The sequence below is a fragment of the Oncorhynchus masou genome, chromosome 33, assembly GCF_036934945.1.
Source record: "Oncorhynchus masou masou isolate Uvic2021 chromosome 33, UVic_Omas_1.1, whole genome shotgun sequence".
NCBI classification, from domain to species: Eukaryota; Metazoa; Chordata; class Actinopteri; order Salmoniformes; family Salmonidae; genus Oncorhynchus; species Oncorhynchus masou.
In genome coordinates, this window is record NC_088244.1 from 30,935,161 (window position 1) to 30,962,231 (window position 27,071).

The 27,071-nt window shown below is 50.0% G+C and overlaps 1 protein-coding gene across 1 annotated transcript in view; it reads left to right on the forward strand.

The window, feature by feature from the left end:
- Positions 1–27,071, forward strand: part of LOC135528246 (calmodulin-binding transcription activator 1-like) — a 477,130-nt gene that overhangs the window by 174,025 nt on the left and 276,034 nt on the right. The window contains 1 exon segment of the mRNA XM_064957197.1: positions 17,418–17,485. Coding sequence (XP_064813269.1) covers positions 17,418–17,485 — 68 coding nt within the window.

Sequence of the window (27,071 nt, forward strand, 5' to 3'; positions counted from 1 at the left end):
TTCTAACTTGGATACTGTGTGAGTTGAATGAGTAAAATTGCAAAGGTCTGAATCATTTAACCTGAAGCATTTAATGTATTTGGACAGAAAATCCACCGCTTGAAAAAGTTCAAATGTCCATGTAGCCTATAGTGAAAACATCCAATTGCTATTCAATGAAGCCCGTGAAGTGAAGTGACTGTGTGTAAGCGGGGTGGTGGTATTAGTGGTTGTCTGGTCGCTGATCCATGCCTGAGGCTATGATGCTGTGACGCTGTCTCCTACTGTAACTTGTCCTTATCAACCACACAGAGGAAGACGTGCCTCCTCCATTAACATGTCCTCCTGACTGATCTGTGAATAAGCCCCGCTGCCTCTGCCGTGGCGGGTAATCCACTAAATGATCAGTGTGTCATTTCACCAGCGCACCGCTGCAGCCTATATGGTGATAAGGAAATGCAGATATTTCTGGCTAGATGCTCCAGCCGAGACGCTATTACTTGGGGCTGTGTTTCCTTGAGCAAGCAGGTGACTGAGTGGGTGAGGAGTCTCCTCTCCTCTTCCCCCTCTCCCTCTCCTATCCCCTCATTCAATTCTCCTCTCCTCTGTCCCTCTCCTCTCTCCTATTCTCTCTCCTCTGTCCCTCTCCTCTCTCCTCTGTCCCTCTCCTTCTCCTCTCCTCTCTCCTCTGTCCCTCTCAATCTCTCATCTGTCCCTCTCCTCTCTCCTCTGTCCCTCTCCCTCTCCTCTCCTCTCTCCTCTGTCCCTCTCCTCTCTCCTCTGTCCCTCTCCCTCTCCTCGCTTCTCTCATCTGTCCCTTTCCTCTCTCCTCTCTCCTCTGTCCCTCTTCTCTCTCCTCTGTCCCTCTCCCTTTCCTCTGTCCCTCTCCTCTGTCCCTCTCCCTGTCCTCTGTCCCTCTCCTCTCTCCCCTGTCCCTCTCCTCTCCTCTTTCCTCTGTCCCTCTTCTCTCTCCTCTGTCCCTCTCCTCTGTCCCTCTCCCTCTCCTCTCCTCTCTCCTCTGTCCCTCTCCTCTTCTCTCTCCTCTCTCCTCTGTCCCTCTTCTCTCCCCTCTGTCCCTCTCCTCTTTCCTCTGTCCCTCTCCTCTGTCCCTCTCCCTGTCCTCTGTCCCTCTCCCTCTCCTCTCTTCCCTGTCCCTCTCCTCTTTCCTCTGTCCCTCTTCTCTCTCCTCTGTCCCTCTCCCTCTCCTCTGTCCCTCTCCCTCTCCTCTCCTCTCTCCCCTGTCCCTCTCCTCTCCTCTCTCCCCTGTCCCTCTCCTCTCTCCTCTGTCCCTCTCCTCTCTCCTCTGTCCCTCTCCCTCTCCTCACCTCTCTCCTCTGTCCCTCTCCCTCTCTCCTCTGTCCCTCTCCTCTCTCCTCTTCTCTCTCCTCTGTCCCTCTCCTCTCTGTCCCTCTCCCTCCCCTCTCTCCTCTGTCCCTCTCCTCTCTCAGCTGTCCCTCTCCTCTCTCCTCTGTCCCTCTCCTCGGTCCCTCTCCTCTTTCCTCTGTCCCTCTCCTCTCTCCTCTGTCCCTCTTCTCTCCTCTCTCCCCTGTCCCTCTCCTCTCCTCTCTCATCTGTCCCTCTCCTCTCTCCTCTCATCTGTCCCTCTCCTCTCTCCGCTTCTCTCTCCTCTGTACCTCTCCCTCTCCTCTGTCCCTCCCTCTCCTCTCTTCTCTCATCTGTCCCTCTCCCTCTCCTCTCTTCTCTCATCTGTCCCTCTCCTCTCTCCTCTGTCCCTCTCCTCACCTCTCTCATCTGTCCCTCTCCTCTGTCCCTCTCCTCTGTCCCACTCCCTCTCTTCTCCTCTCTCCTCTATCCCTCTCCTCCTCTCCTCTCCTCTGCTCTCCTCTCCTCTGTCCCTCTCTCCTCTGTCCCTCTCCCTCTCCTCTCCTCCTCAGGGTCAGGGCTTATCTTGTGTTCCTGGCCAGACAGGGACACCTGTGAAAGCTGTGGATTACCAGTGCTCTGCCTGGGGTTAGACATTAATACAGGGCCCCTGTAACCCTTCCCAGGCCCAGGCACCAGGCTCCACCAGTCTCCTGAGGAGGAGGTCTCCACACAGCTCCACAGATTAAGATCAATGTTTTTTTTAAGACATACAAGACATTCAATAAAAAATGTTGTGTGTGTGTGAGTAGCTAGGGTAAACACGCTTTGATGATGGAGGAGAAAAAGTAGTGTTTGTTCTCTTTCAAGTCTCCATGAATAAAGTACATCAGCTCCCCTTTGTGTTTTGAAACACTGTGTTGAATCTCTATTTCTAATTATTTTGGCAGTGGAGTGTGTTTGTGTATGTGTGTGTGTGTGTACTATTAGTACTATTTGTCTCTGGTTAACCTTTGATTTCACACTGCATTGGTTTTCTCATGTTATGGACAAGACATGTTTTTTTCTGACAACAGAATAAAACGTTATCTGTTAAATTAGTCATTCTCCAACTGCTCAGTGAGTTTAACCGCAAGCTAAATATTGGGATTGCTGAAAAGGCACGCCACAGAAATACACAGGAGAAAAGGCCCTGTCTAACACTCTGTTAGCACCTTTACGCACTGCAAATGAACTACACGAAACAGTGTCTGCTCTTGCATTTTGGATGTGATTAAGCTGTGGTTTTGGCTTTTTCACTTCACTACACTCGCATCTGCTGAGACAGACACATACCGCTGCACTAACATAACAGTGGTTCTGAATGGGCCCTTGGTCTGGGGTTAGGCTATGTTTCTGTGTGGGGGTAGGTTTACTGGTGGAGGGATTGGGTCATTAGGAGTTTTGCAATTGACCAGCCATCACACAACTCTAGCTGATGGCTGATGGCTGGGCTGTCACCTGGCGCCCGGGGTTTAAGGACATGGATAGGCTTTGACTCTTGGTTTGGTGTGATGACTGCCGCTTGACTGGGAGGGAGGTGGATTACACTGGGTCTGGACTGGGTCTGGGAGGGAGAGCTGGTTTGGTGTGATGGGTGGTGGAGGACTGCAGGTTGGACTGGGTCTGGGAGGGAGAGCTGGTTTGGTGTGATGGGTGGTGGAGGACTGCAGGTTGGACTGGGTCTGGGAGGGACACCTGGTTTGGTGTGATGGGTGGTGGAGGACTGCAGGTTGGACTGGGTCTGGGAGGGAGAGCTGGTTTGGTGTGATGGGTGGTGGAGGACTGCAGGTTGGACTGGGTCTGGGAGGGAGAGCTGGTTTGGTGTGATGGGTGGTGGAGGACTGCAGGTTGGACTGGGTCTGAGGGAAGGGCTGGTTTGGTGTGATGGGTGGTGGAGGACTGCAGGTTGGACTGGGTCTGAGGGAAGGGCTGGTTTGGTGTGATGGGTGGTGGAGGACTGCAGGTTGGACTGGGTCTGAGGGAAGGGCTGGTTTGGTGTGATGGGTGGTGGAGGACTGCAGGTTGGACTGGGTCTGAGGGAAGGGCTGGTTTGGTGTGATGGGTGGTGGAGGACTGCAGGTTGGACTGGGTCTGGGAGGGAGAGCTGGTTTGGTGTGATGGGTGGTGGAGGACTGCAGGTTGGACTGGGTCTGAGGGAAGGGCTGGTTTGGTGTGATGGGTGGTGGAGGACTGCAGGTTGGACTGGGTCTGGGAGGGAGAGCTGGTTTGGTGTGATGGGTGGTGGAGGACTGCAGGTTGGACTGGGTCTGGGAGGGAGAGCTGGTTTGGTGTGATGGGTGGTGGAGGACTGCAGGTTGGACTGGGTCTGAGGGAAGGGCTGGTTTGGTGTGATGGGTGGTGGAGGACTGCAGGTTGGACTGGGTCTGAGGGAAGGGCTGGTTTGGTGTGATGGGTGGTGGAGGACTGCAGGTTGGACTGGGTCTGGGAGGGAGAGCTGGTTTGGTGTGATGGGTGGTGGAGGACTGCAGGTTGGACTGGGTCTGGGAGGGAGAGCTGGTTTGGTGTGATGGGTGGTGGAGGACTGCAGGTTGGACTGGGTCTGGGAGGGACACCTGGTTTGGTGTGATGGGTGGTGGAGGACTGCAGGTTGGACTGGGTCTGGGAGGGAGAGCTGGTTTGGTGTGATGGGTGGTGGAGGACTGCAGGTTGGACTGGGTCTGGGAGGGAGAGCTGGTTTGGTGTGATGGGTGGTGGAGGACTGCAGGTTGGACTGGGTCTGGGAGGGACACCTGGTTTGGTGTGATGGGTGGTGGAGGACTGCAGGTTGGACTGGGTCTGGGAGGGAGAGCTGGTTTGGTGTGATGGGTGGTGGAGGACTGCAGGTTGGACTGGGTCTGGGAGGGAGAGCTGGTTTGGTGTGATGGGTGGTGGAGGACTGCAGGTTGGACTGGGTCTGAGGGAAGGGCTGGTTTGGTGTGATGGGTGGTGGAGGACTGCAGGTTGGACTGGGTCTGAGGGAAGGGCTGGTTTGGTGTGATGGGTGGTGGAGGACTGCAGGTTGGACTGGGTCTGAGGGAAGGGCTGGTTTGGTGTGATGGGTGGTGGAGGACTGCAGGTTGGACTGGGTCTGAGGGAAGGGCTGGTTTGGTGTGATGGGTGGTGGAGGACTGCAGGTTGGACTGGGTCTGGGAGGGAGAGCTGGTTTGGTGTGATGGGTGGTGGAGGACTGCAGGTTGGACTGGGTCTGAGGGAAGGGCTGGTTTGGTGTGATGGGTGGTGGAGGACTGCAGGTTGGACTGGGTCTGGGAGGGAGAGCTGGTTTGGTGTGATGGGTGGTGGAGGACTGCAGGTTGGACTGGGTCTGGGAGGGAGAGCTGGTTTGGTGTGATGGGTGGTGGAGGACTGCAGGTTGGACTGGGTCTGAGGGAAGGGCTGGTTTGGTGTGATGGGTGGTGGAGGACTGCAGGTTGGACTGGGTCTGAGGGAAGGGCTGGTTTGGTGTGATGGGTGGTGGAGGACTGCAGGTTGGACTGGGTCTGGGAGGGAGAGCTGGTTTGGTGTGATGGGTGGTGGAGGACTGCAGGTTGGACTGGGTCTGGGAGGGAGAGCTGGTTTGGTGTGATGGGTGGTGGAGGACTGCAGGTTGGACTGGGTCTGAGGGAAGGGCTGGTTTGGTGTGATGGGTGGTGGAGGACTGCAGGTTGGACTGGGTCTGAGGGAAGGGCTGGTGGAGGTCTGGCGGCTGCAGGGATTGATGTGCTGGCACCTGGCTGTAGGCTGTGGGTTCTGCCTGAGTGGTGGAGCTCCCAGTCTCCAGCAACGTTGATGCATGGCCTTGAATTATATTACATGTTGGCAGCTGCTCACTCCAATATTCATCTCAGCAGTCATTGACTTATTTATTTACACCATTTGTCAAAAGTCCTTTGAGGCATGCAAAGAACAGAGAAACAATAGGATAAAAAATGTGGCTGATTTCCTATTTTATTCAATAGGTGTTGAGTACCACAGGTGAGGGCATTGTGACAGGTGTGAAGGTGGACCCACAACGTTCTGATTAAACACTTGGTTTCTGCCCAAATGCCATATTTCAAAATGGCACCCGGCACCCACTGCTTTTATACACTGTACACCTATCTATAGTATAGTAGATAGGTGTATAGTGACGGTCCAGGCCTTTGTTCAGTCCTGACATGGCGATTGAGAGCCCTTTGTTCTGGGCAGAGAGCCCCATTCACGGTGCTGCCAGGGGAACAAATTGAATCTGGTTGACAATTAATAGCTTTGCAGCATGTTTAATTAAGAGCATGTAACCAGTGAGAGAGGACGGGAGCAACGGAGGGACGTGTCGGAGATAAACAGAACAGAGAGAAGAGGAGAAAGAGAGACAGAGAGAGAGAAAGAGAGAGAGAGAGAGCTAGTATGGCCCCAAAAATAGGAGCAGGGCCACCGGGCCATCTGGCTCATTGATCCACTGCCTGCTGAGGATCCTTTACACAGAGAACGGCTGCACCTCCCTCTCCTCTCTCGGAATAGTCTCACGTTTTAGAGGGGAGAGAGATCGGAGACAGATAACACACATTGTGGAGATGGGACTATGCAGGTAGGCTATAGAAACCAGGGTCTGGACGAGGGAAGGACAGAGGTACCCCCATTAAAACGTGTTCAAAACTGTGGAGCAAAAAACTACAGCCAAGCAGATGTATTTCACTTCAGCGATAACTTTCCTCTCTGATGGGAAATGACCTTGATGTGGTGATGATGATTCATGTTTTAGTTAGTCATTCACAGTAGGTTCATATGGCATTGCACACTCAAGAGGGTAACCAGTACACCAGACGGCACCGATAGGACTGGTCTGACTGAACCAGAGCCTGTTGTTGAGAAGTTAAACGCTGTCAAGAGGAAACTCGGGCTGGATTGGATTCTGTTTGCATGTGACCTTCATTCCTGGTTATTGTAATGTGAACACAAAGAGGCAGCGAGCCAGGAGAGGAGAGAGGGAGTAGAGGAGAGAGAGTGAGGGAAGAGAGAGTGGGAGAGGGAGGAGAGAGAGAGAGATAATGCCTGCCTTCTGACAGCCTGTCTGATAGCCCAACAATAGAATAGAAGTCATGGCCAGCCAGCCCAACGTGATGCGATGCACTGGACAGACAGCACAACACACACGTCAATTAAACCATGCATGCAAGCCTACCCTCCTTCTGAAAGAACAATCAAATCAGTCAGTGCAGACGTGTGTGTGTGAAGAGGAAGTGGGCGATATGGGCGAACAGGCGATCCCCTCATGGTGACGTGCAGGAAGAAGAGAAAAACCCTCTTTCTTTTCGCCGGCTAATTGGCCTGAGCAGTGTGTCTCTCTGATGGCTGTGTGTCTGGTGATATTATTAGGGCCTTGTCTTCTCTCCCTTTCTCTAGCGGATCGGATTGCTCTCTAAAAGCAGAGGGAGTACTGTAGTGTACACACTTCATATCTTTATTGTCATTTCACCTTCTGCCCTTTATCTCTGTCTCCCGTTTCTCCCTTCCTGTCTGTCTGTCTGCCTAGCTCTGTCTGCCTGTCTGTCTGTCTGTCGTAGAGCTGTACCAAAAACATTCCTTCCTTCTGTGTATCACAGTCTCCTGGAGCTGGAGCAACTCATCTCCCTCCTGTCTTTCTCTCTCTGATTCCTTTCGGTACATTTGACTCTGTTGTACCTAAAGACTGGTTCTCCATCTTTGGATTTGGACTGTCAGGATATGAACAAGAGAAACGTGATACAGTAGCCAATATCACTAGCGCCTGCCGTGCACACAGACACACACCTTCGCCACATGACCCAAATAACCCACGGCTGAGTGGTCAAAGGGAGGCACAATTTCACAGAGAGCCCAGTAGGGGTTCTGGGGGGCGTCTCAGATTGGAAGTTAGAAATTGGTTTCACGCTAGGGTGCTCTTGTCATTTGTCCGTGCTTAATAGTGGAATTCAGGATCATTCAGCCATTCATTGATTCTGGGGGGGGCTGAAATATATAGACTCTCAGACTTGCATGAGTCTTGTCTCACCTTATTCTGGCATTTTTAGGGAAATTGGTAGAATCTCCCTCTGGTTGCCTCACACTATGGTGGCCTTGGAATGACGCCATGGTCTCAGAGCCCTGGTTTCAGAGCCCTGGTCTCAGAGCCCTGGTCTCAGAGCCCTGGTCTCAGAGCCCTGGTCTCAGAGTCCTGGTCTCAGAGCCATACTTTGCATATCGTATTTCTGAGCACCTTCAAGACGTATGATACCTACTAATGGCCGAGTTACTTTAGACAGAAACGAAAGTTGGGAGGTTGGTCGGGCGTATTCAGCGACAGTCTAGCAATCCAAAGGTTGCATGTTCGAGTCACGTCGGGGACTTATTCTAAACTTATCCCACTTCACCTAACCTGCTACGTCAATGATCCTAACCTTTGTTGATAGTTCCCCTAACTGCCAACGTTAATTCTCCATGTAATTCTCCTATGGTGTTACATTCAACAAGCAACCTAATAATACTACACGTTCCCCAAGACGTATGACAAGTTACATCATCCAATTAGTATGCGATTGTAAGACCGGTGCTACATATGATACTAGCTATACATCCTCTAATTCCTATGATATTGTACGACCACTGTTCCATTCTTGATGTAACCTGACTAAACATGATACACTACATGACCAAAGGTATGTGGACACCTGCTCGTCGAACATCTCATTCCAAAATCATGGTCATTAATATGGAGTTGGTCCCCCCTTTTGCTGCTATAACAGCCTCCACTCTTCTGCAAAGGATTTCCACTAGATGTTGGAACATTGCTGCAGGAACGTGCTTCCATTCAGCCACAAGAGCATTAGTGAGGTCGGGCACTGATGTTGGGCGATTAGGCCTGACTCGCAGTTGGCGTTCCAATTCATTCCAAAGGTGTTGTATAGGGTTGAGATCAGGGTTCTGTGCAGGCCAGTCAAGTTCTTCCACAACGATCTCAACAAATCATTTATGTATGGCCTCGTTTTGTGCACGGGGGCATTGTCATGCTGAAACAGGAAAGGGCCTTCCCCAAACTGTTGCCACAATGTTGGAAGCACAGAACTGTCTAGAATGTCATTGTATTGCATTGTAGCGTTAAGATTTCCCTTCACTGGAACTAAGGGGCCTAGCCAGAACAATCAAAAACAGCCCTAGACCATTATTCCTCCTCCACCAAACTTTACCGTTGGCACTATGCATTGGGGCAGGTAGCGTTCTCCTGGCTTCCGCCAAACCCAGATTCATCCGTCGGACTGCCAGATGGTGAAGCGTTATTCATTATTCCAGAGAACACATTTCCACTCCTCCAGAGTCCAATGGCTGTGAGCTTTACACCACTCCAGCCAACGCTTGGCATTGTGCATGGTGATCTTAGGCTTGTGTGAGGCTGCTCGGCCATGGAAACCCATTTCATGAAGCTCCCGACGAACAGTTCTTGTGCTGATGTTGGTTCCAAAGGCAGTTTAGAACTCGATAGTGAGTGATGCAACCCGAGGGCAGATTAGTTTTACACGCTTCAGCACTCGGTCGTCCCGTTCTGTGAGCTTGTGTGGCCTACCACTTTGCGGCTGAGCCGTTGTTGCTCCTAGACATTTCCACTTCACTATAACAGCACTTACAGTTGACCGGGGCAGCTCGAGCATGGAAGAAATTTGACAAACTGACTTGTTTGAAAGGTGGCATCCTATGACAGTGCCACCACGGGCCACCACTGCTAACTTGGAGTGAGAATCTGAGCGTTTCGTCTCGGTTCTGAGTTGAAGAGGAGAGAATAGTACAGCGGGTGGGCCTGGTGGGGAAGGTCGGCGTCATGGAGCCAGGCGAGGCATAGCGGGAGCTCCGTCCAGCTCGCTTCCCCTCTGCTGGCGTGTCAGCGGGGGCACAGACGTCCTGCTGTAGGCATGAGGAAGAGGACGTGGTACGGAACACCAGAGGTCACAGAGCCACGGGGGGGGGGAGGGGGGGGGGGGTCAAGACTCCTACCCCTGTCTGCCACAAAGTTCTTCCTAAAACCACAGCTAGAGATATAGAGAGTGAGAGGGAAAAGGCCTGCTACCAAACGTACTCTTCTCAATGGTAAACCTGAAGAGGGCCCATATTGTATGTCATAATAGTGTTGTTATCCCTTTTCTCCTTATTCCTTTACAATGAGGCCCTGTTGATGGTTTACATCAGTTACCTTAGAAGACCGTGGCACTAACCACTAAGTCCTATTGCCGACTAATTACTGCTAGATGGATTTCATTTCACTCACTCTGTGTCCCTCTCTCGTCACACGTCCCTCTCTCATCACCACACCGTAGATCTATTCCCATATAAACCTCTCTCTTCCATCTTCCCTCTTTATCGCTTTCTTCATCCCCTTGCACTCGATTTCTCCTTCTCCTTTTATTTGCTACTCACTTCCTTTCAATCTTTCTCAATGCCTCGAAACCTTTCCTGTTCTCTGTGCACCTTTCTCAAACACCCACACGACTATAGACATGTAGTGCACACAGACACGTACACACTTAGCAGTGGGCGGGCGAGCCTCTTGTGTTGTGGTACTCTGTGGGGTGAGAGGTGGGAGGCGGGCGTGTGGAGGCTGACCATCGCACTGCCTCTCTCAGGGCTAAATGATTACATCCTCTCAAAGAACAGTTTCACTTCCATCGGAGACGGCAGCCGTGACACCAAAGCCAAAACAATTTCGCTAAGTGCCAACTCCCTCTCTCCCTGGTCGGCGTCCCCGCCTCCCTCCGTCTGCCCGCCAGCCCGCCCGCACCCAGTGCCTCTCCTCTCCAGTCACTCTCACCCATTATGTTGTCTGCTTGTTACACTGTAACACCCACAGCCATGGTAAACAAACAGAAAGATAGACAAGCCCAGTGCAAAGTGGTGGAGCAGTATTCTATGCTATACCATTGATTGTGGAAGCAGGGAGGCGTGCAGAAGGGGAGAGAAGGAGGCTCCCGATGAGAGAAGCCTCCAGTGTCTCCCATAGTGCACCTGGAGAACATCTAAGCCGTTCCGGATCAATGTAGGATTGATCCCAGTGTATCTATGTATAATGTAGACCAGTGGAATTGGCGGCTTGTCTTTCCCCTCATCTTCCCATGCAGGACAGGGCGAGCATCAGCTGGAGCTGCGGGAAATACCTGAAGTGTGTTTTAAACAAAAAAAGATGTAAGCCAGGAGTCTCCTTACTATCAACCAGGTCGATTAGGGATGGTGAGAGAAAGTAGGTCTACCCTCTTACAGGATACTTACAGGATCATTTACTGTCCTGCTCCAGGAACAGTTCACCCAAGATGATGAGCCTCAGCAGGATTGTGTGGATGGGTGGTTGCCATGTTGGTACCGTGGGACATGGGTTGTGTGGATAGAGCAGCAGCAGGTAGAGCATTCCGTTAGGGGTGATAAAACAGAGGCAGCGGTGTGTGTGTATGTGTGTGTGTGTGTCCCGCTGTCTGGGCATCCCTAGGAAGCCCCCTGCAGGTTGCAGAAGGTCTTAATGGGCAGGGTGGTGGGGTACAGGGCATCTTTAAAACCTGCTCAGGGACTCATAGAATGGCCTCAAACTGCCTCGCCCCTCACCAGCAGATGCCAAGTGCAGCTGTCAACACACTATTGTTAATCCACCCTCTTTTGCTAGCTCCTTAGTATAGTAACACAATAGTAACACTAATCCACTCCCTTTTGCTAGCTCCTTAGTATAGTAACACTATAGTAACACTAATCCACTCCCTTTTGCTAGCTCCTTAGTATAGTAACACTATAGTAACACTAATCCACTCCCTTTTTCTAGCTCCTTAGTATAGTAACACTATAGTAACACTAATCCACTCCTTTTTGCTAGCTCCTTAGTATAGTAACACTATAGTAACACTAATCCACTCCCTTTTTCTAGCTCCTTAGTATAGTAACACTATAGTAACACTAATCCACCCTCTTTTGCTAGCTCCTTAGTATAGTAACACTATAGTAACACTAATCCAGCCTTCACTCTCTTTTAGGCAAGCTGAGGTAAAGTTACTGGAACAAAGTTTATAGGTCTTCATTTTATCCACTTGTACATTCACAGTAAAATACCTTAGTTTCTTCCGCGATCGCTTTCCGTACTGCTTTAAAAATCGCTTTTCTTTGCCTGACGACTCGTCCGGAATTTAATTCCGCGGCTCTATTGATTGCCACACACATTCCGTCTGAAGCCGTTTGTGTGACTTCAAAACGAGGGCCGTTGTAAACGAATTCATCAGCGATTGGATCGTCTCTAACAAATCTAGCCAGAGGATTGGAGTTGATAACGTCATCATGTAGGCTCTGGCCCAAACCATTAGTTTCTGGGACCAAGCTAATGTTTTATTCCACGGCTACACCTTTTCCAACATTGATATATGGCACATTTCCAATGTTCAAAAAGTTACAATCCTACAATCTTAACTTCCCTCTACTGAAAATGATCTACCTTGAATCAGCTATATGGCCACGTGAGATCATATTGATAGTACAATGTTTGAAATATTGTTCCTAGGACATTACACATTCAAGAATTATAAAGAAAAAAGACCCACTGATTCACCGTGGGGGCTGCGTTTAGGAAGTGTGAATGGATGCAGACTTTTAGTCACCTTTACTCTTCTCCTGCTTTTCACACATTAGTCTCTGTCATAATCACACTTTTTGGATATTCCTTATTTTTTTCCTCTCGCTCTCATCTTTCACTCCCTCTCTCTCTCTCTCCCTCTCTCTCTCTCCCTGTCCATCACTCAGTCTCTCCTGTGTCTAATTGCATTTGAATTTGTCTTCCGGGATCCCTTGATACTGGAGCAGCTATCCATGCTCCCACCTCTCTTCCTCCTCTCCTCCCACCTCTCCTCCCACCTCTCTCCCTCCTCTCCTCCCACCTCTCTCCCTCCTCTCCTCCCACCTCTCCTCCCACCTCTCCTCCCACCTCTCTCCCTCCTCTCCTCCCTCCTCTATTCCATTTGCTCCTGGCCCTGGCCAGTTATGTTTCATGGGCTGCCCTGGAGGAAATATCAGATGACCTGGCTCTCCACACAGAGCCTGGGATCCTGTGGAGTTGGGTCATCAGGGAGGCTCTTCTCACCATATCCGTCTTCAACCGCCACCCCTTTCCACTCATACAGCTTCCTGCTTTCAAGTGCAGGCCAAGGTCAAAGACAGCAGCACCGTTAGGCAGGATACATTCCCTCATTCCCCAGGCCTCAACTAAAGCATGACCAGAGGCACTGTGCTACTATATACCCTATCCTAACCTGTCCTATGCTCTATGATGATTCTCAAGTGCCATTAGCTGAGGCTGCTAATCAATACACTGTAGAAAATTGTTTTTCTAAGAGCTTTCTATTAACATAGCTTTTCATTAGTGCCATTGTGCTGGACAACGAGTGACAAAGACACGTAATGGCTCAAAAGAGGGCGAATAACTGTTGAACCTCTGCTTTTCATACCTTCTGCACTGTATTCTTAAAGGCTCATACTTACCAGGGAGTAAACCCATGTATCTTTCCTCTGTCACTGTTTTGTTAAAGATTAGTATTTGGGGGAAATGTGCCCATCAACTAGTAGCATGGATGGATGCTTGTATTCCTATGGCGGGAGTATGCCTCTAAGACATGAGACCCCGTCTACCTCCCCTCTGTGCTTCTCTGTTGTTGTTTTTTTCAGATCAAATTCTCCGTTGCACTTTTGGAGAGAGAGACATTATGGATGGTGTTTAGAGACAGGTGTCTGATGCACCCTGAGATAATGCCAAAAGACTCGTATCTCCCTTTTCACGGAATGACAACAGTTGTTTCAAGTGATCAGGTCTGCCGTTCCAGACAGGGGACTGTTGATCCTCTCAATGCCTCTCTTCACACACATAAATCAAAGCTAGCACAGCCGCGGCGAACAGAACAGCAACAAACGGCTAGTCAGCCGGCCAGGCGGGTAGCTGGCCTGGCCCCTAGGTCACATAGGGACAGTGTTACTACTAGGGACTCAATGAGTCCCATCAGAAAGTGAACCAGCCTTTGACTAACTGACTTGAATGCAGAAAAGTCGCACCATGGAATGTGAGAGGGTGTAATGAGGTGATGCAGTAGGTCTGATCAGCTTCACAAAGGAACTGCCCTCGCTCGACACTCGCTCCCCAGACAGTCATTATGGTTGATTTGAAGACAAAGACAGGGTCAAACGGTGTTTCTTTTCTGTGGAGTGGCTGCCGCCTACCCGCTTCCCTCTCTCTCTCTCGTTTTGGTGCCAGAAAATAAAATAGGTTGAATATGTTAGTGTCATCTCTCATTTCAAATAGGTAGACATTCAAAGTGAGATTTTGCAACTTCCACTGTGTGAAAATATCATTTGACAAGTGGGAGGCAGTGAAAGGCAAAGCCAGACGTCTCAAGAGTGAATCCCGTTTGGAGGCTTTCACCTCAGCGTTTAGAAAAGCACGACACACTTACTGTAGGAGACGGGGACCATGTGACTGCTAGGAGGGAGACGGGACAGACAGAACAGAGATAGCTGGGTTAGACTGGGAGAGGAAAGGAGTGTTATTAAGGTCATCACATGCCAGGCAGAGACGGGTCACAGTCATCAGCCTCTCTGATTGGAACAGGCTTATGGAGAAGAGGATGCACAAACAAACTCTTTCAAGGTGTCTAACATCTCCCATTAACTGGTATAGGACTCTGTCATGTAGCTAGCATACTATCTGTGCTCTCCGTACACGTACGTGTCACAGCTTTGGAGAGAGAAAAGGAACAAATGAGATGGCTGGGCTTCAGCATCAAACAGCTGCATGTTGTTGTCTTTACTAAATGAAAGGGCTCTTTGCATTCATTCCCTGTGTCAATTACAGAGGCTAGCTACTGATCATGCTCTCTTTTTCACTGCTAGTCTGTGTTGATTGGAGCTGTTTACCCAGTTCTGCTGCGAGGGAGTGTTCCTTGAGCTGAGCTAGACAAACAGCTAGACATAGTATATTGAATGAGTGGAGTAAGTTGAAGTACAGATATGGGTTGGACCTGTGAGTCAGAGTGGGTGAGACAGTGTACTAGGTTGGACCTGTGAATCAGAGTGGGTGAGACATAGTGTACTAGGTTGGACCTGTGAGTCAGAGTGGGTGAGACAGTGTACGAGGTTGGACCTGTGAGTCAGAGTGGATGAGACATAGTGTACTAGGTTGGACCTGTGAGTCAGAGTGGATGAGACATAGTGTACTAGGTTGGACCTGTGAGTCAGAGTGGCTGAGACATAGTGTACTAGGTTTGACCTGGCTGTGATTGAGAGAGGTAGAAACATAATGTACATAGTATACTGAAAGGCTGGTGTGTGAATATTTCCCCATTGTGATGGAGTGCAGGCCAGAGGCAGTAAGGTCAGCCGATAGAGTCCAGAGCTCGTTGACAGCTGTTGGCTTGACTTTGATGCACCATCAGCTTGCCTTGCCCTCCACTCCGCCTCACTCTGTTCTGTTCTGCCCACGAAGCGTGTGCAGTCAACCTGAAAGCAGCACTAGCCTCTCATTACGCAGCCCAAACAAGCTTTGTCTCTTTGCAGCTGTTTAACGGCCACACGTCTGTTTTTGTTTGTTTTCTCGCTGTAAGATTATTGCACCTTTATGGTTGATCGGGGGCTTGGAGTAATCCCTGGCATCTGTTCAGAGAGAGGTGGATGAGAGACGGAGCGAGAGGAGAGAGAGAGAGAGAGAGAGAGAGAGAGAGAGAGAGAGCCTCCATCCACTCCTCTTTTATTTACCGGACTGACTGGGCCCACTATTTCATCTCCTGCTGCCCAGCCTGGTCGGCTGACTTTTAAGACGAGTGATGGAGAGGACTGAGGCACTAATAGGCACTGAAGTCACCGAGGAGGTTACACCCGCTATTTATTCCTCCCAACAGCATCTGCCTCTTTTAGGAGGGAGGGGGGAAATTAATGTAGTAGTCATTTATTTCATAATATATGCAGGAAAGTAACTTTTCTGTTGGAGTGGTAGTGCAAAAAAAACTGTCTAGTCTATTTTTATCCAGCTCTTATGTACTGTCGTCCCTCTCGTACTGTAGGCCCTCCTCATACTGATGAGGAGACAGGTGCTAGTTACCATATGTGAATTTTCCATGTAGTTGGCCACAACAGTGTAGTCTTGGTTGTGTAGTCTTGTTGTGTAGTCTTGGTTGGCACAGTAAATGTACCGTTCTCTCGGTTCTCCTTGTTATCCATATGCTTCTAGTCTCAGGGGCCAGAATGTACATATGTGCCTCCTTCACTTAAAAAGCTGTACGTTCTCTTCATTTTATTGTGCCTTCTTCCTAATCAAACCCCTAGCTACACACTGAAGTGAAGAAAGAACAGCTCCAGCCCTTTAGCTTTTCTCGACAGCTTTACCCCCCCACTACACCCTCCTCCCTATCTCATCCCCATCTCCACTTAATGCTGCCTCCATCTTGTCATGCTGTGCCTGCCTCCCCTCCAGTCATTATGGCAGGGGGACAGGAGGTTAATCAACGCTGTATTATCTCCCAGCCTGCACCTGGAGGCCAGGGTGCCAGTCATGCTACCCCCTCCCCAGCGGACCCCTGCCAGCCTGGGATCTCTCCTCACCCTGGCTCCCTCCTCACCCTGGCGCCCTCCTCACCCAGGATTCCTCCTCACCCAGGCTCCCTCCACACCCAGGCTCGCTCCTTAGCCTGGCTCCCCCCTCACCCTTGCTCCCTCCTCACCCTGGCTCCCTCCTCACCCTGGCTCCCTCCTCACCCTGGCTCCCTCCTCACCCTGGATCCCTCCTCACCCAGGATCCCTCCTCACCCAGGCTCCCTCCACACCCAGGCTCGCTCCGTACATTGGTTCCCCCAGCAACCCCTTGGGAAGGCTCAGCCAGGCTCTGGTAGATGCCAGCCAGGACACACTCATTATGACACAGAACCAGGGGGATGCTGCCTCTCTGCTCCTAGATGTTTAACACACTGGGCTCTCTGAGACTGGGGGTTTATTCTGTATGTGAATGGGGATTTATTCTGCCAATCGTATCTCTTTTTGCTGCTATTTCCGTTGTTGCTCCTCTTATTATTGTGACATGATTGCCCCGTGTGGACAGGAGAAGTAACCTGAAACACGAAGGGACATATTGTGTAAACATAGCCCATATGCGCAAACGTTTGTTCGTACTCCTATTTGAACATACTCACAACAAGCGGAAACACACACACACACATCCCTGGATATTAAAAGATGATATTATACTATGAGATGGCACCAGGTCTCTGCTCCATGCCTCCTTATCTGTCGGTCTGTCTGTCTGAGCAGCTGATAAATGCTCTGGCTGAGGGATGAATTGCTGGCTGTCACTGGTAATCATGAGGTTGTCTGGCAGCATCCAAAGTGCTTTTATTTCTGCCCATTAGTTTGGTGTAGAAATGCGTAGGTAGTCTGGGCCGCTCTGCCTTCATTCTCTGACTGATGCAGGAGCCGCTGTGATCACTGAATACATGACAGCACAGCTCTATTATATTCCACGACGCCACTGTCGATCTAACGAATCTCCTTCACACTAGATGTATAGGACTGTAAAGGACCCTATGCCATCCACATATGAGCTAGCCTCCTGCACTGTGTGTGTGTATGTGTTGGTGTGTGGGGTGGGGGGGGGCACCAAAAATGTTAAAAGCCTCTGTCTGAATGTGGAACACTGGAGACGTCAATCTGTGGGAGAAGCACCTTGAAGTCTTCTGTTCTGAGGAGAGGCTGATCAAAGTCTGCTTAACAAAGATGGTCTGAACTCAGCTGTTATGTGCTGCATCTCTTGTTTCTGTCTGTCTACTGTGTGCTACTTTACCCAATCTTCATTTACCTGGCTGATCCTACCGGAGCGCCGGGCCTATCTCCTCTCTGTGCCCCTTTTGTGTTTGTGCTGTGTGTTCTCCTGTCTGAATGTCAATGAGCCGTGGTCTCAACAATGTATTAGCAACAGAAGCTCTTGGTGATTACAGATGACACATCTAAGCCTTCCTTTCTTTCCCTCCCTCTCCTCCCTCCCTCCCTCCCTCCCTCCCTCCCTCCCTCCCTCTCCTCCCTCCCGTTCTCCTCTCTCACAGGAGATTGCAGCTTACTTGATAACATTTGAAAAGCATGAGGAATGGCTAACGACGTCCCCTAAAACAAGGTAAGTGAGACAGTCTCCCAAGAAACAACTGCAAAGTACAATTTTCTTCACAGGAAAAGCCACACTGTGCCTTTTAGTTTTTAGGCGTCGCTACACAGACTGATAAAAAAATAGAAAAATGATCTGTCTCGTGCTGAGTACCAGGAATCCCTCCTGCACCACTCAGAAAACCACTCCCTTCATGTCAAGAGTCAGATGCCTGTTTAATATTACAATCTGCCTGATGGCAGTTTGGAAAACTTTGCACCTTTCAAAAGCTATTTGAGCCAGACGATGGAATATTAATGTTGACTAATAATTGCCTTTTAGCGGGCCAATTAACACAACATGCACTCCTCTGGTCTCCGCTGTGACTGTGATGCTAATGTGTTGGTATCTGTCTGCACATTCACACATTCTCCAATAGAAAGAACTGGGTTTGCATTGAGAGCTCCTTCTGCGTGGGCCAGGAGAGACAGAGGGGAATGTGGATATGAATGTCAATAAGAGGTCACTGTTGGAAAAGGAAAATGATGGCGGCCCCGTGATGCTGTCCATGATATGTAACATGATATGCCAACACGTCTACAAGCCGTGTCCTATCAACGTGTTCGCTCGCGTCTGACACATGGAATTAAATGTCAACAGTGTTGATGTTATTTCCACGGCAACATTATTTACTCTTATTTCTACAACGTGTAATTCCCTTCCTGGATGCTGATTGGCTGCAGCACGGTTCCGGACATAACATTTTTTTTAAATAAATATTTGACGCCGGTAACTCCTCATTTGACTAGCTTTTACTAATCTCCCGCTGTCAGGCAGTTCTGGGTTTGACTTGCTTGGCCTTCTCTAGCCTTTCTCCGTCTACCTCCCCATCCTCTTCTGTCTGTATGCAGCAAACACAGAACACACACAGCCCCACATACACACTGATCTAACACATTCTGATGAGGAATCCTCACTCACGCAGCGAGCCATCCCTGGTGTTATTAACAGTCCTCATCCATGTGTAACTGTACTGTTGGCCCTCTGACACACAGATCATTCCTCTCTTCTCCTTTGCCTGCCAGGGACATTGATAATGGCTCCACATAAAGAAAGTGCCAATTAGTTTTCCTGTGTAATTGTAGAAGAGGGCCCAAAGAGCACCCTGGCCTCTACTCTACACCTTCTTATCATCAACCCACAACAATTAACTCAACACACCAGGCCTCCTTGTCTTCAGACACCAGTGGAATATTTGACATTAGGCCCAATGTTATTAACTGCTGTCTCCAGGAACATGTAAAACAGCAGGCTCTGTTATCTAGTTGTACTAACCGTAACTGAAATGGAAAAACCCAGGGAAAATGAACACTCAGCGGTATTAACATAAGTACAGGAGCGGTACTCTGGAGAATGAAGGGACCGATAGACAGTAACAGGGAAAGCTCGAGGCTTGAGTCACACATTGTCCAATCAGCATCCAGTTGGACTATAATGGTGAGGGCGGTGGAGTCTCTGTGACTCACTGTCAACCAGCCTGCTGGGTCCTAGAGGAGCCCCGTGTGGGTGCTGATGTCTTAGTAGATGTGGCACTGAGGGATGAGATAAAGGCTGGGGGCCAGACAGAGCCACAGAGCCTACAGAGGAATGGACAGGAGCAGCGCTGAACTTGACATGGATGAGAGGAGCTGCTTTATTAGGGCTGTTATGGCGTTTATGTACGGGGGCCGGACGAGGTGAGCTGGCCAGGAGAGGAGAGGGTGGGGCTGGAAAGGGGGAGGCTGGTGGAGTGTTTGTGTTCTTGGAGCAGTCCGTCAGACAGAGAGGGTAAAGTGTTGTGACAGACAGGGTAGCAGGGTGATTGATGGGAATCTGATTGATGGGCTGTAATCTTTCTCCTACAGCACTTTGCCGAGAGGTCACAGGTCAGGGTTCGCACAAGGGAGAGCAGTGCTTGGGACCTGGACGGAGGGCCATTTGTCATCACAGACACACCTCGGAGTGTGTGTGTAGCCAGGTCATAAACATGCTAAAAGGAGAGGCGAGAGGGAGAGAGGGGGAACGGGGCGAGTAGAGAGCTCAAGGAGCTGACGCAAGCTGTTTAACCAAGGTGACACAAAACCCAGGACAAGCATGGAGATGACATGACACACTGCCAACACACTGCCAACATGGAGGATAAATAATGAATAGGCAAATAAGTAGTGAGTGTAGTGAGTGGTATTACGCGTGCACATTTTATCCATTAGCTATTTGTTACATGGGCCAGGCCGCCTACTGAATATTCATTCCATCCCGTGTTTGAGTTGGTTTGTTTTGGGTCCGATCTGTTTGTTTATCCTTCCTGAGTCAGAAGAGGCCTGGCAGCAGCCAGGGGAGAGAAGTCGAGCGGCAGAGTGATTGATGTGCCGAGTCTTAGTAATACACATTCCCTTTCAGATAGGAAGTGCAACAGCGCTTAAAATCAATAGCAGCGCTCTCCCACTGACTGCTAGAACAGCCCTACAGCTAATTCAGACTGCACCTGTCAGAGCCAGGGGAATCTTTCCCAACGTTCATTCACACCCCAACGCTAGAGCGAGCTGCCTGCGCGGGCTTCCATTTCCATTAGAGGGAGAGGCTGGTATAATGGCTTTAATGAACGCCAGGCCTGCGGTGTGATTTAACATCGCTCTTACCATATACCTCTCCTCTCTCTCTGAAGGGAGGGAACAGACTAAAGGGACAATTAGGATTTCTACACCCTGCATCCAACGCAGATGGCCAGATTCATTATTTCTGTGAACCTTTTTAAAGAGCGGCTTGAAGTGTTGAGGCTGGCGTGCTGCTGAGAGGAAAATGAGAGCAGGACAGGACAGGATAGGACAGGACAGGACAGGACAGGACAAACTGACACCATAGCTGTAGACAGTGATCTGGTGGATAGTGAATAGTCAGTCAACCTCATGCTATGCTTCATGTAATAAGGACCAGACATTTATGTCCATCACAAATGGCACAAATGGATGCCTGAGGAGTCTTTTTGAAAGGTGCAGCCCAGGTGCAGACAAGAACAGGCAGGGAGAGACCCAGTTCAGACTGAGAGCTGTATGGGTAAAGAACAGTCTGTCAGGAGGTGTGTTGGACACCTTAGCGTCGTAGAGGGATCGCTCATTAACTACAGAGTACCCTTTTAAATGACACACATTACTATTACACAGGAACGGTTTCTGATGACTGCAGCCAATCACAAAGTGGATCTGAGGGAGTGCTCCAGTCCTTTTGACCAGTGTGTGTGTGTGTCTCTCTGTCTGTGTGTGTGTGTGTGTCTTTGTTTCCTCCCCTATCCCCTTCAGTAGTCAGAGAGAACAAACACTGACTTGTTATGGCTCCTGGAAACCATCAGATGGAGCAGTGGGCTATGTCAGCTTTTCACCTCTGTTTTAACACACAAACACACCATGTACTCTCTTATATTGAAACTATCAAACAATAAGTACCTTTCCACTGAGGGGCCACAATGACACTGAACCTACGGCCCCCGTGTCCCAGAGCAATAGCCCTCTCTCCTCTCCTCCCACATTCACAGAGTCCCTTCAGACAGCTTCCAAAGACAATGCCTTTATTAAAACCTACAGCACCACTGCCACCCCAGAGGCACCGACAACCAACAGCAGTCTAGCTAAGTGGGTGTGTAAGTGTGTTAGAGAGACAGTTTGTTTTTCTTTGTGTGTTAGTGCCTGTTAGTGTCTGGGTGTGGATGTCTATAATGAAGTGTGGGAGTGTGTGTGCGTTTGTGTGTGTGTGGGTGTGTTTTAATGAGTAAGTGTAGATAGGAGTGAGTGTGTGTATCGTTCAGCTGCTGGTCAGCATGACATTATGTGTGTCTGGGCCTGCCTGCTGTAGTCAATCAGTCCTGTGTGTAACGCGAACGCTTCTGTCACCTCTTCTGGCACATGGTGGGAGACGTGCTCAGCTGGACTTTGTGTGTGTGTGCATGTGTGTGTCTGTGAGGAGGGTGTGTGATGGTGTTTGGGCCTAATGCTTTGTGGCATTGTGGGCTCACACTGGTTCAGAGGAGAGAAGAGGAGGAAGGACAGGAAGTGTATAAAAGGTCTTTATAATCCCATTATTTCATTATGAGAATCAGACATTGGCACTAGAGTGATCTTGCATATGGGTCGTTCTATGGAATATACATGTCAACACGTTTGTCAGACCTTGTGGACGTTTTATCTCTGTGTTGGTTGGAAGCACAGCCCTCTGAGAGCAGGCAGAGTAAAGTCTGCCTGCCCTACCCTCTCTCGTCCCCCACCCTAACTGTCTGCCTGCCCTACCCTCTCTCGTCCCCCACCCTAACTGTCTGCCTGCCCTACCCTCCCTCGTCCCCCACCCTAACTGTCTGCCTGCCCTAAATCAAATCAAATGCATTTATATAGCCCTTCGTACATCAGCTGATATCTCAAAGTGCTGTACAGAAACCCAGCCTAAAACCCCAAACAGCAAGCAATGCAGGTGTAGAAGCACGGTGGCTAGGAAAAACTCCCTAGAAAAGCCAAAACCTAGGAAGAAACCTAGAGAGGAACCAGGCTATGTGGGGTGGCCAGTCCTCTTCTGGCTGTGCCGGGTGGAGATTATAACAGAACATGGCCAAGATGTTCAAATGTTCATAAATGACCAGCATGGTCCAATAATAATAAGGCAGAACAGTTGAAACTGGAGCAGCAGCAGCATGGCCAGGTGGACTGGGGACAGCAAGGAGTCATCATGTCAGGTAGTCCTGAGGCATGGTCCTAGGGCTCAGGTCCTCCTAGAGAGAGAAAGAAAGAGAGAATTAGAGAAAGTACACTTAAATTCACACAGGACACCAAATAGGACAGGAGAAGTACTCCAGATATAACAAACTGACCCTAGCCCCCCGACACAAACTACTGCAGCATAAATACTGGAAGCTGAGACAGGAGGGATCAGGAGACACTGTGGCCCCATCTGAGGACACCCCCGGACAGGGCCAAACAGGAAGGATATAACCCCACCCACTTTGCCAAAGCACAGCCCCCACACCACTAGAGGGATATCTTCAACCACCAACTTACCATCCTGAGACAAGGCTGAGTATAGCCCACAAAGATCTCCGCCACGGCACAACCCAAGGGGGGGGGCGCCAACCCCCACCCTCCCTCGTCCCCCGCCCTAACTGTCTGCCTGCCCTACCCTCCCTCGTCCCCCACCCTAACTGTCTGCCTGCCCTACCTTCCCTTGTCCCCCACCCTAACTGTCTGCCTGCCCTACCTTCCCTTGTACCCCACCCTAACTGTCTGCCTGCCCTACCCTCCCTCCCTCGTCCCCCACCCTAACTGTTTGCCTGCCCTACCCTCCCTCGTCCCCCACCCTAACTGTCTGCTTATTCTACACCCCACTGTGTAGAGATGGGGGGAGTCATGATGGATGTTTTGAGAAGAGAGTGGAGGAGGTGGAGATGGGAGAGTCATTATGGATGTGTTGAGGTGGAGATGGGAGAGTCATGATGGATGTGTTTAGGAGGTGGAGATGGGAGAGTCATGATGGATGTTTTGAGAAGAGAGTGGAGGAGGTGGAGATGTGAGAGTCATGATGGATGTGGTGAGAGGAGAGTGGATGAGGTGGAGATGGGAGAGTCATGATGGATGTGGTGAGAGGAGAGTGGATGAGGTGGAGATGGGGGGAGTCATGATGGTTGTTTTGAGAAGAGAGTGGAGGAGGTAGAGATGGGAGAGTCAAGATGGATGTGATGAGAGGAGAGTGGATGAGGTGGAGATGGGGGGAGTCATGATGGATGTTTTGAGAAGAGAGTGGAGGAGGTGGAGATGGGAGAGTCATGATGGATGTGTTTAGGAGGTGGAGATGGGAGAGTCATGATGGATGTGTTGAGAGGAGAGTGGAGGAGGTGGAGATGGAGGGAGTCATGATGGATGTGTTTAGGAGGTGGAGATGGGAGAGTCATGATGGATGTGTTTAGGAGGTGGAGATGGGGGGAGTCATGATGGATGTGTTTAGGAGGTGGAGATGGGAGAGTCATGATGGATGTGTTGAGATGAGAGTGGAGGAGGTGGAGATGGAGATGGGAGAGTCATGATGGATGTTTTGAGAAGAGAGTGGAGGAGGTAGAGATGGGAGAATCAAGATGGATGTGATGAGAGGAGAGTGGATGAGGTGGAGATGGGGGGAGTCATGATGGATGTTTTGAGAAGAGAGTGGAGGAGGTGGAGATGGGAGAGTCATTATGGATGTGTTGAGGTGGAGATGGGAGAGTCATGATGGATGTGTTTAGGAGGTGGAGATGGGAGAGTCATGATGGATGTGTTTATGAGGTGGAGATGGGGGAGTCATGATGGATGTGTTGAGAAGAGAGTGGAGGAGGTGGAGATGGAGATGGGGGAGTCATGATGGATGTGTTGAGGAGGTGGAGATGGGGGGAGTCATGATGGATGTGTTGAGGAGGTGGAGATGGGGGTAGTCATGATGGATGTGTTGAGGAGGTGGAGATGGGGGGAGTCATGATGGATGTGTTGAGGAGGTGGAGATGGGGGTAGTCATGATGGATGTGTTGAGGAGGTGGAGATGGGGGAGTCATGATGGATGTGTTGAGAAGAGAGGTTAGGGGCATTCACATGCACAGAGGGGGAGCTGGAGAAACACAGGAGAAACAACAACAGATAGAGACATAGCAAGATGAGCGATGGATTCAATTGACAGATGGAAAAAAAAGCCCTGTGGTTTAGGGGAGAGGAGTGAGAACGCAAGCGGTCAATAGATTACTGAGAGACGGAGAGAGAGAGAGCTCCTTGGCAACTTAATAGAGCCTTGTGTTTGTGTGTCCTTTAAAGTAATACTTAGCTGAACCCCAGGAAGCAGTATGGCCTGAGGACTGTAGACTAGATGGATGCTTCACTACATCCTAGGTGATGTATACTAGCCTACTTTTGCAAGGCTCTTCTCCAGAGCTTCCTTTGTAAAGCATAGGCTGTCCAGACATATTCTATACTGTAAGGAAATGGCTGATAATAAATAGTAGTAGTAACAGGATCAACTGTGTGAATTAGCCTTTATCCTGAGTAAATGCTTGTACAATGCAAACTACTCCTCACACACAGCTGCTACAATGTCAAAGAGATCAGGCAAAAGGCTTGTGTGTTAATGGAGATGAATTCAGTATTAAGGTTAACAATAATAAACTCACTCTGAACACAACGACTCCTCAGTAGATGGAAAACAGACAGCAGAAACCCCTGTGTTGGTTTGCCAACACGTAGGAGGATGAAATGAACTGCAGCCAGTAACTGGCCATGGAGAGGAGAGAGGAGAGGAGAGTAGGGGAGGAGGGGAGGGGAGGGGAGGGGAGGGGAGAGGAGAGGAGAGGAGAGGAGGGGAGGGGAGAGGAGAGGAGAGGAGAGGAGAGGAGAGGAGAGGAGAGGAGAGGAGGGGAGGGGAGAGGAGGAGGAGAGGAGAGAGGGATGAATAAATAAGAGGGGAGGAAGTTGATGTCAAGCAGGTGTTCAAGGATAAAAGTGTCAGCCAAGCGAGCCAAGCGAGATGGGGAGAAGAAGTGCTGCCTCTGCAGCGTGATAATAAAGACTTAATTCAATTAGTGCTTCTGCACCGGTGAGCAGAGCCACAGAGCAGGGAGCGGGCCAGAGCCACAGAGCAGGGAGCGGGCCAGAGACACAGAGTAGGGAGAGGGCCAGAGCCACAGAGTAGGGAGAGGGACAGAGCCACAGAGTAGGGAGAGGGCCAGAGACACAGAGCAGGGAGAGGGCCAGAGCCACAGAGCAGGGAGAGGGCCAGAGCCACAGAGCAGGGAGAGGGCCAGAGTCACAGAGCAGGGAGAGGGCCAGAGCCACAGAGCACGGAGAGGGCCAGAGGCACAGAGAGCCCAGAGTAATAGGAGCTGGCAGCTTTGCTGTCAGAGAGCAGGGGCAGAGGTACGCCACCGGGCCTCTGAGACACCCAACCAGCCCTGCCCTGCAGGTACTTAATGTATGCACACACACATAACCTCAATATACACACATTTACTGTACGTTCAACCTACACACACCCTAGGCGAGGACAGACATGGCTGTCCCCTGCTGCCTCCACATTACTCTTTTCCTCTCATTTCTCCCATTGTTCTATTTCCTGTCTGCCTCTGGTTGTCTCCCTCTTTGTCCTGCATACTACTGTACTCTACTCTGCTGGTCTTTACTGAGCAGAAAGAAGCCTTATGTTGGTGTCAGTGACTTGTATTGGGAGCTCTGAGTCCCTATTTTGGTTGTGCCTCTCTGCTGGGTGCTGTCCTGTAGGCATATGGTGTGAGCGGATCCCGGATCCTGTCCCCCTCTCTGAGGCCCCCAGGGGCCACCCGTCAAAGCCCCCCATGCCAGGCCCGAATCCGGGCCACAGTTCTGTCCTAGGGTGTGGTTACGGAACAACCCTCTCTGATTGGCTGATCATCCCAGCCCACAGGAGGCTCCCTGGCACAGTCAGGCCTCCTTTAGACCGAAACAGTAACACACAGTAAGGACAGGACAGGACACACAGCCCCAATCATACTGTTTGTTGTTATGTAAAGAGAAGGAGAAAATAGATCCTGGAAGACTGCCAGGGAACTGGGTGAATCACAGGCTTACACACACACACACACACACACACACACACACACACACACACACACACACACACACACACACACACACACACACACACACACACACACACACACACACACTGTGCTTGTCCCACTCAACTTTGCCTTCTGTGGCACTCAGTCCAGCTGAGGCTCAGTGTGCAGGAAGTACACAGGCTGACAAGGTGACGCGCAGCGTAGCTCCCCTTTAGCGAGTCGTGTGACAGGGCAGCGGCGGGGGTGACCTCACGCCCCCCCACATCATCATTCTGAGAGTGAGGAGGAGGAGACGTATCCTCCCAGGGCTCGTGTGCCTTAATAATGCATCATCAGGCATGATATAAGCGACCATTGGTGCTCAAGCCTTTACTTCTCTCTCTCTCTCTTTTTCCTCCCTATAGGCCTATATAACACAGAAATGCCGCATTGGCTCTATCAACGCTCTCTCAGAAAGACGCTGAACCTACTGAATATTGTTGAATCCTGATGATGATTTGTCCTAATATATTTCACATAACGTTGGCCTACTCCCTTCTGTATAAAATGCCCCCGGAGGCAGACCTCCCTCGTTCTCTCCTTCTCTTAACCACTTCATTACAAAGTAGAGGAAGACGAGGTGGGGGGATGCGGAGGAAGGCCGTTTATGAATTTTGCATTACTGAATTAATTAATTAAAATATAAGAAGTCAATTGATAAATTATTCAGGCTTTTTGTTATGTGTGTTTGAGAAAGGGAGGATGGGGAAAAGAGAGGTGAGAGCGCATTTCAAATTGGAAAATTAATATTCATAACTTTTTTTAATGAACTAATAAAATGGCTATCAATTTCATTTTTAACAAAGGTTTAATTAACAAACGGTACAATTCTCTCAATCCTCTCAGGGGTTGACTACAATTCAACAGTGCCGCCCCCCCTCATTCATGACACTTCCTGGGAACCTCATTCACTTCTTATAACTCATAACACCATCTACTATTCCACCAAACTCCTATCTT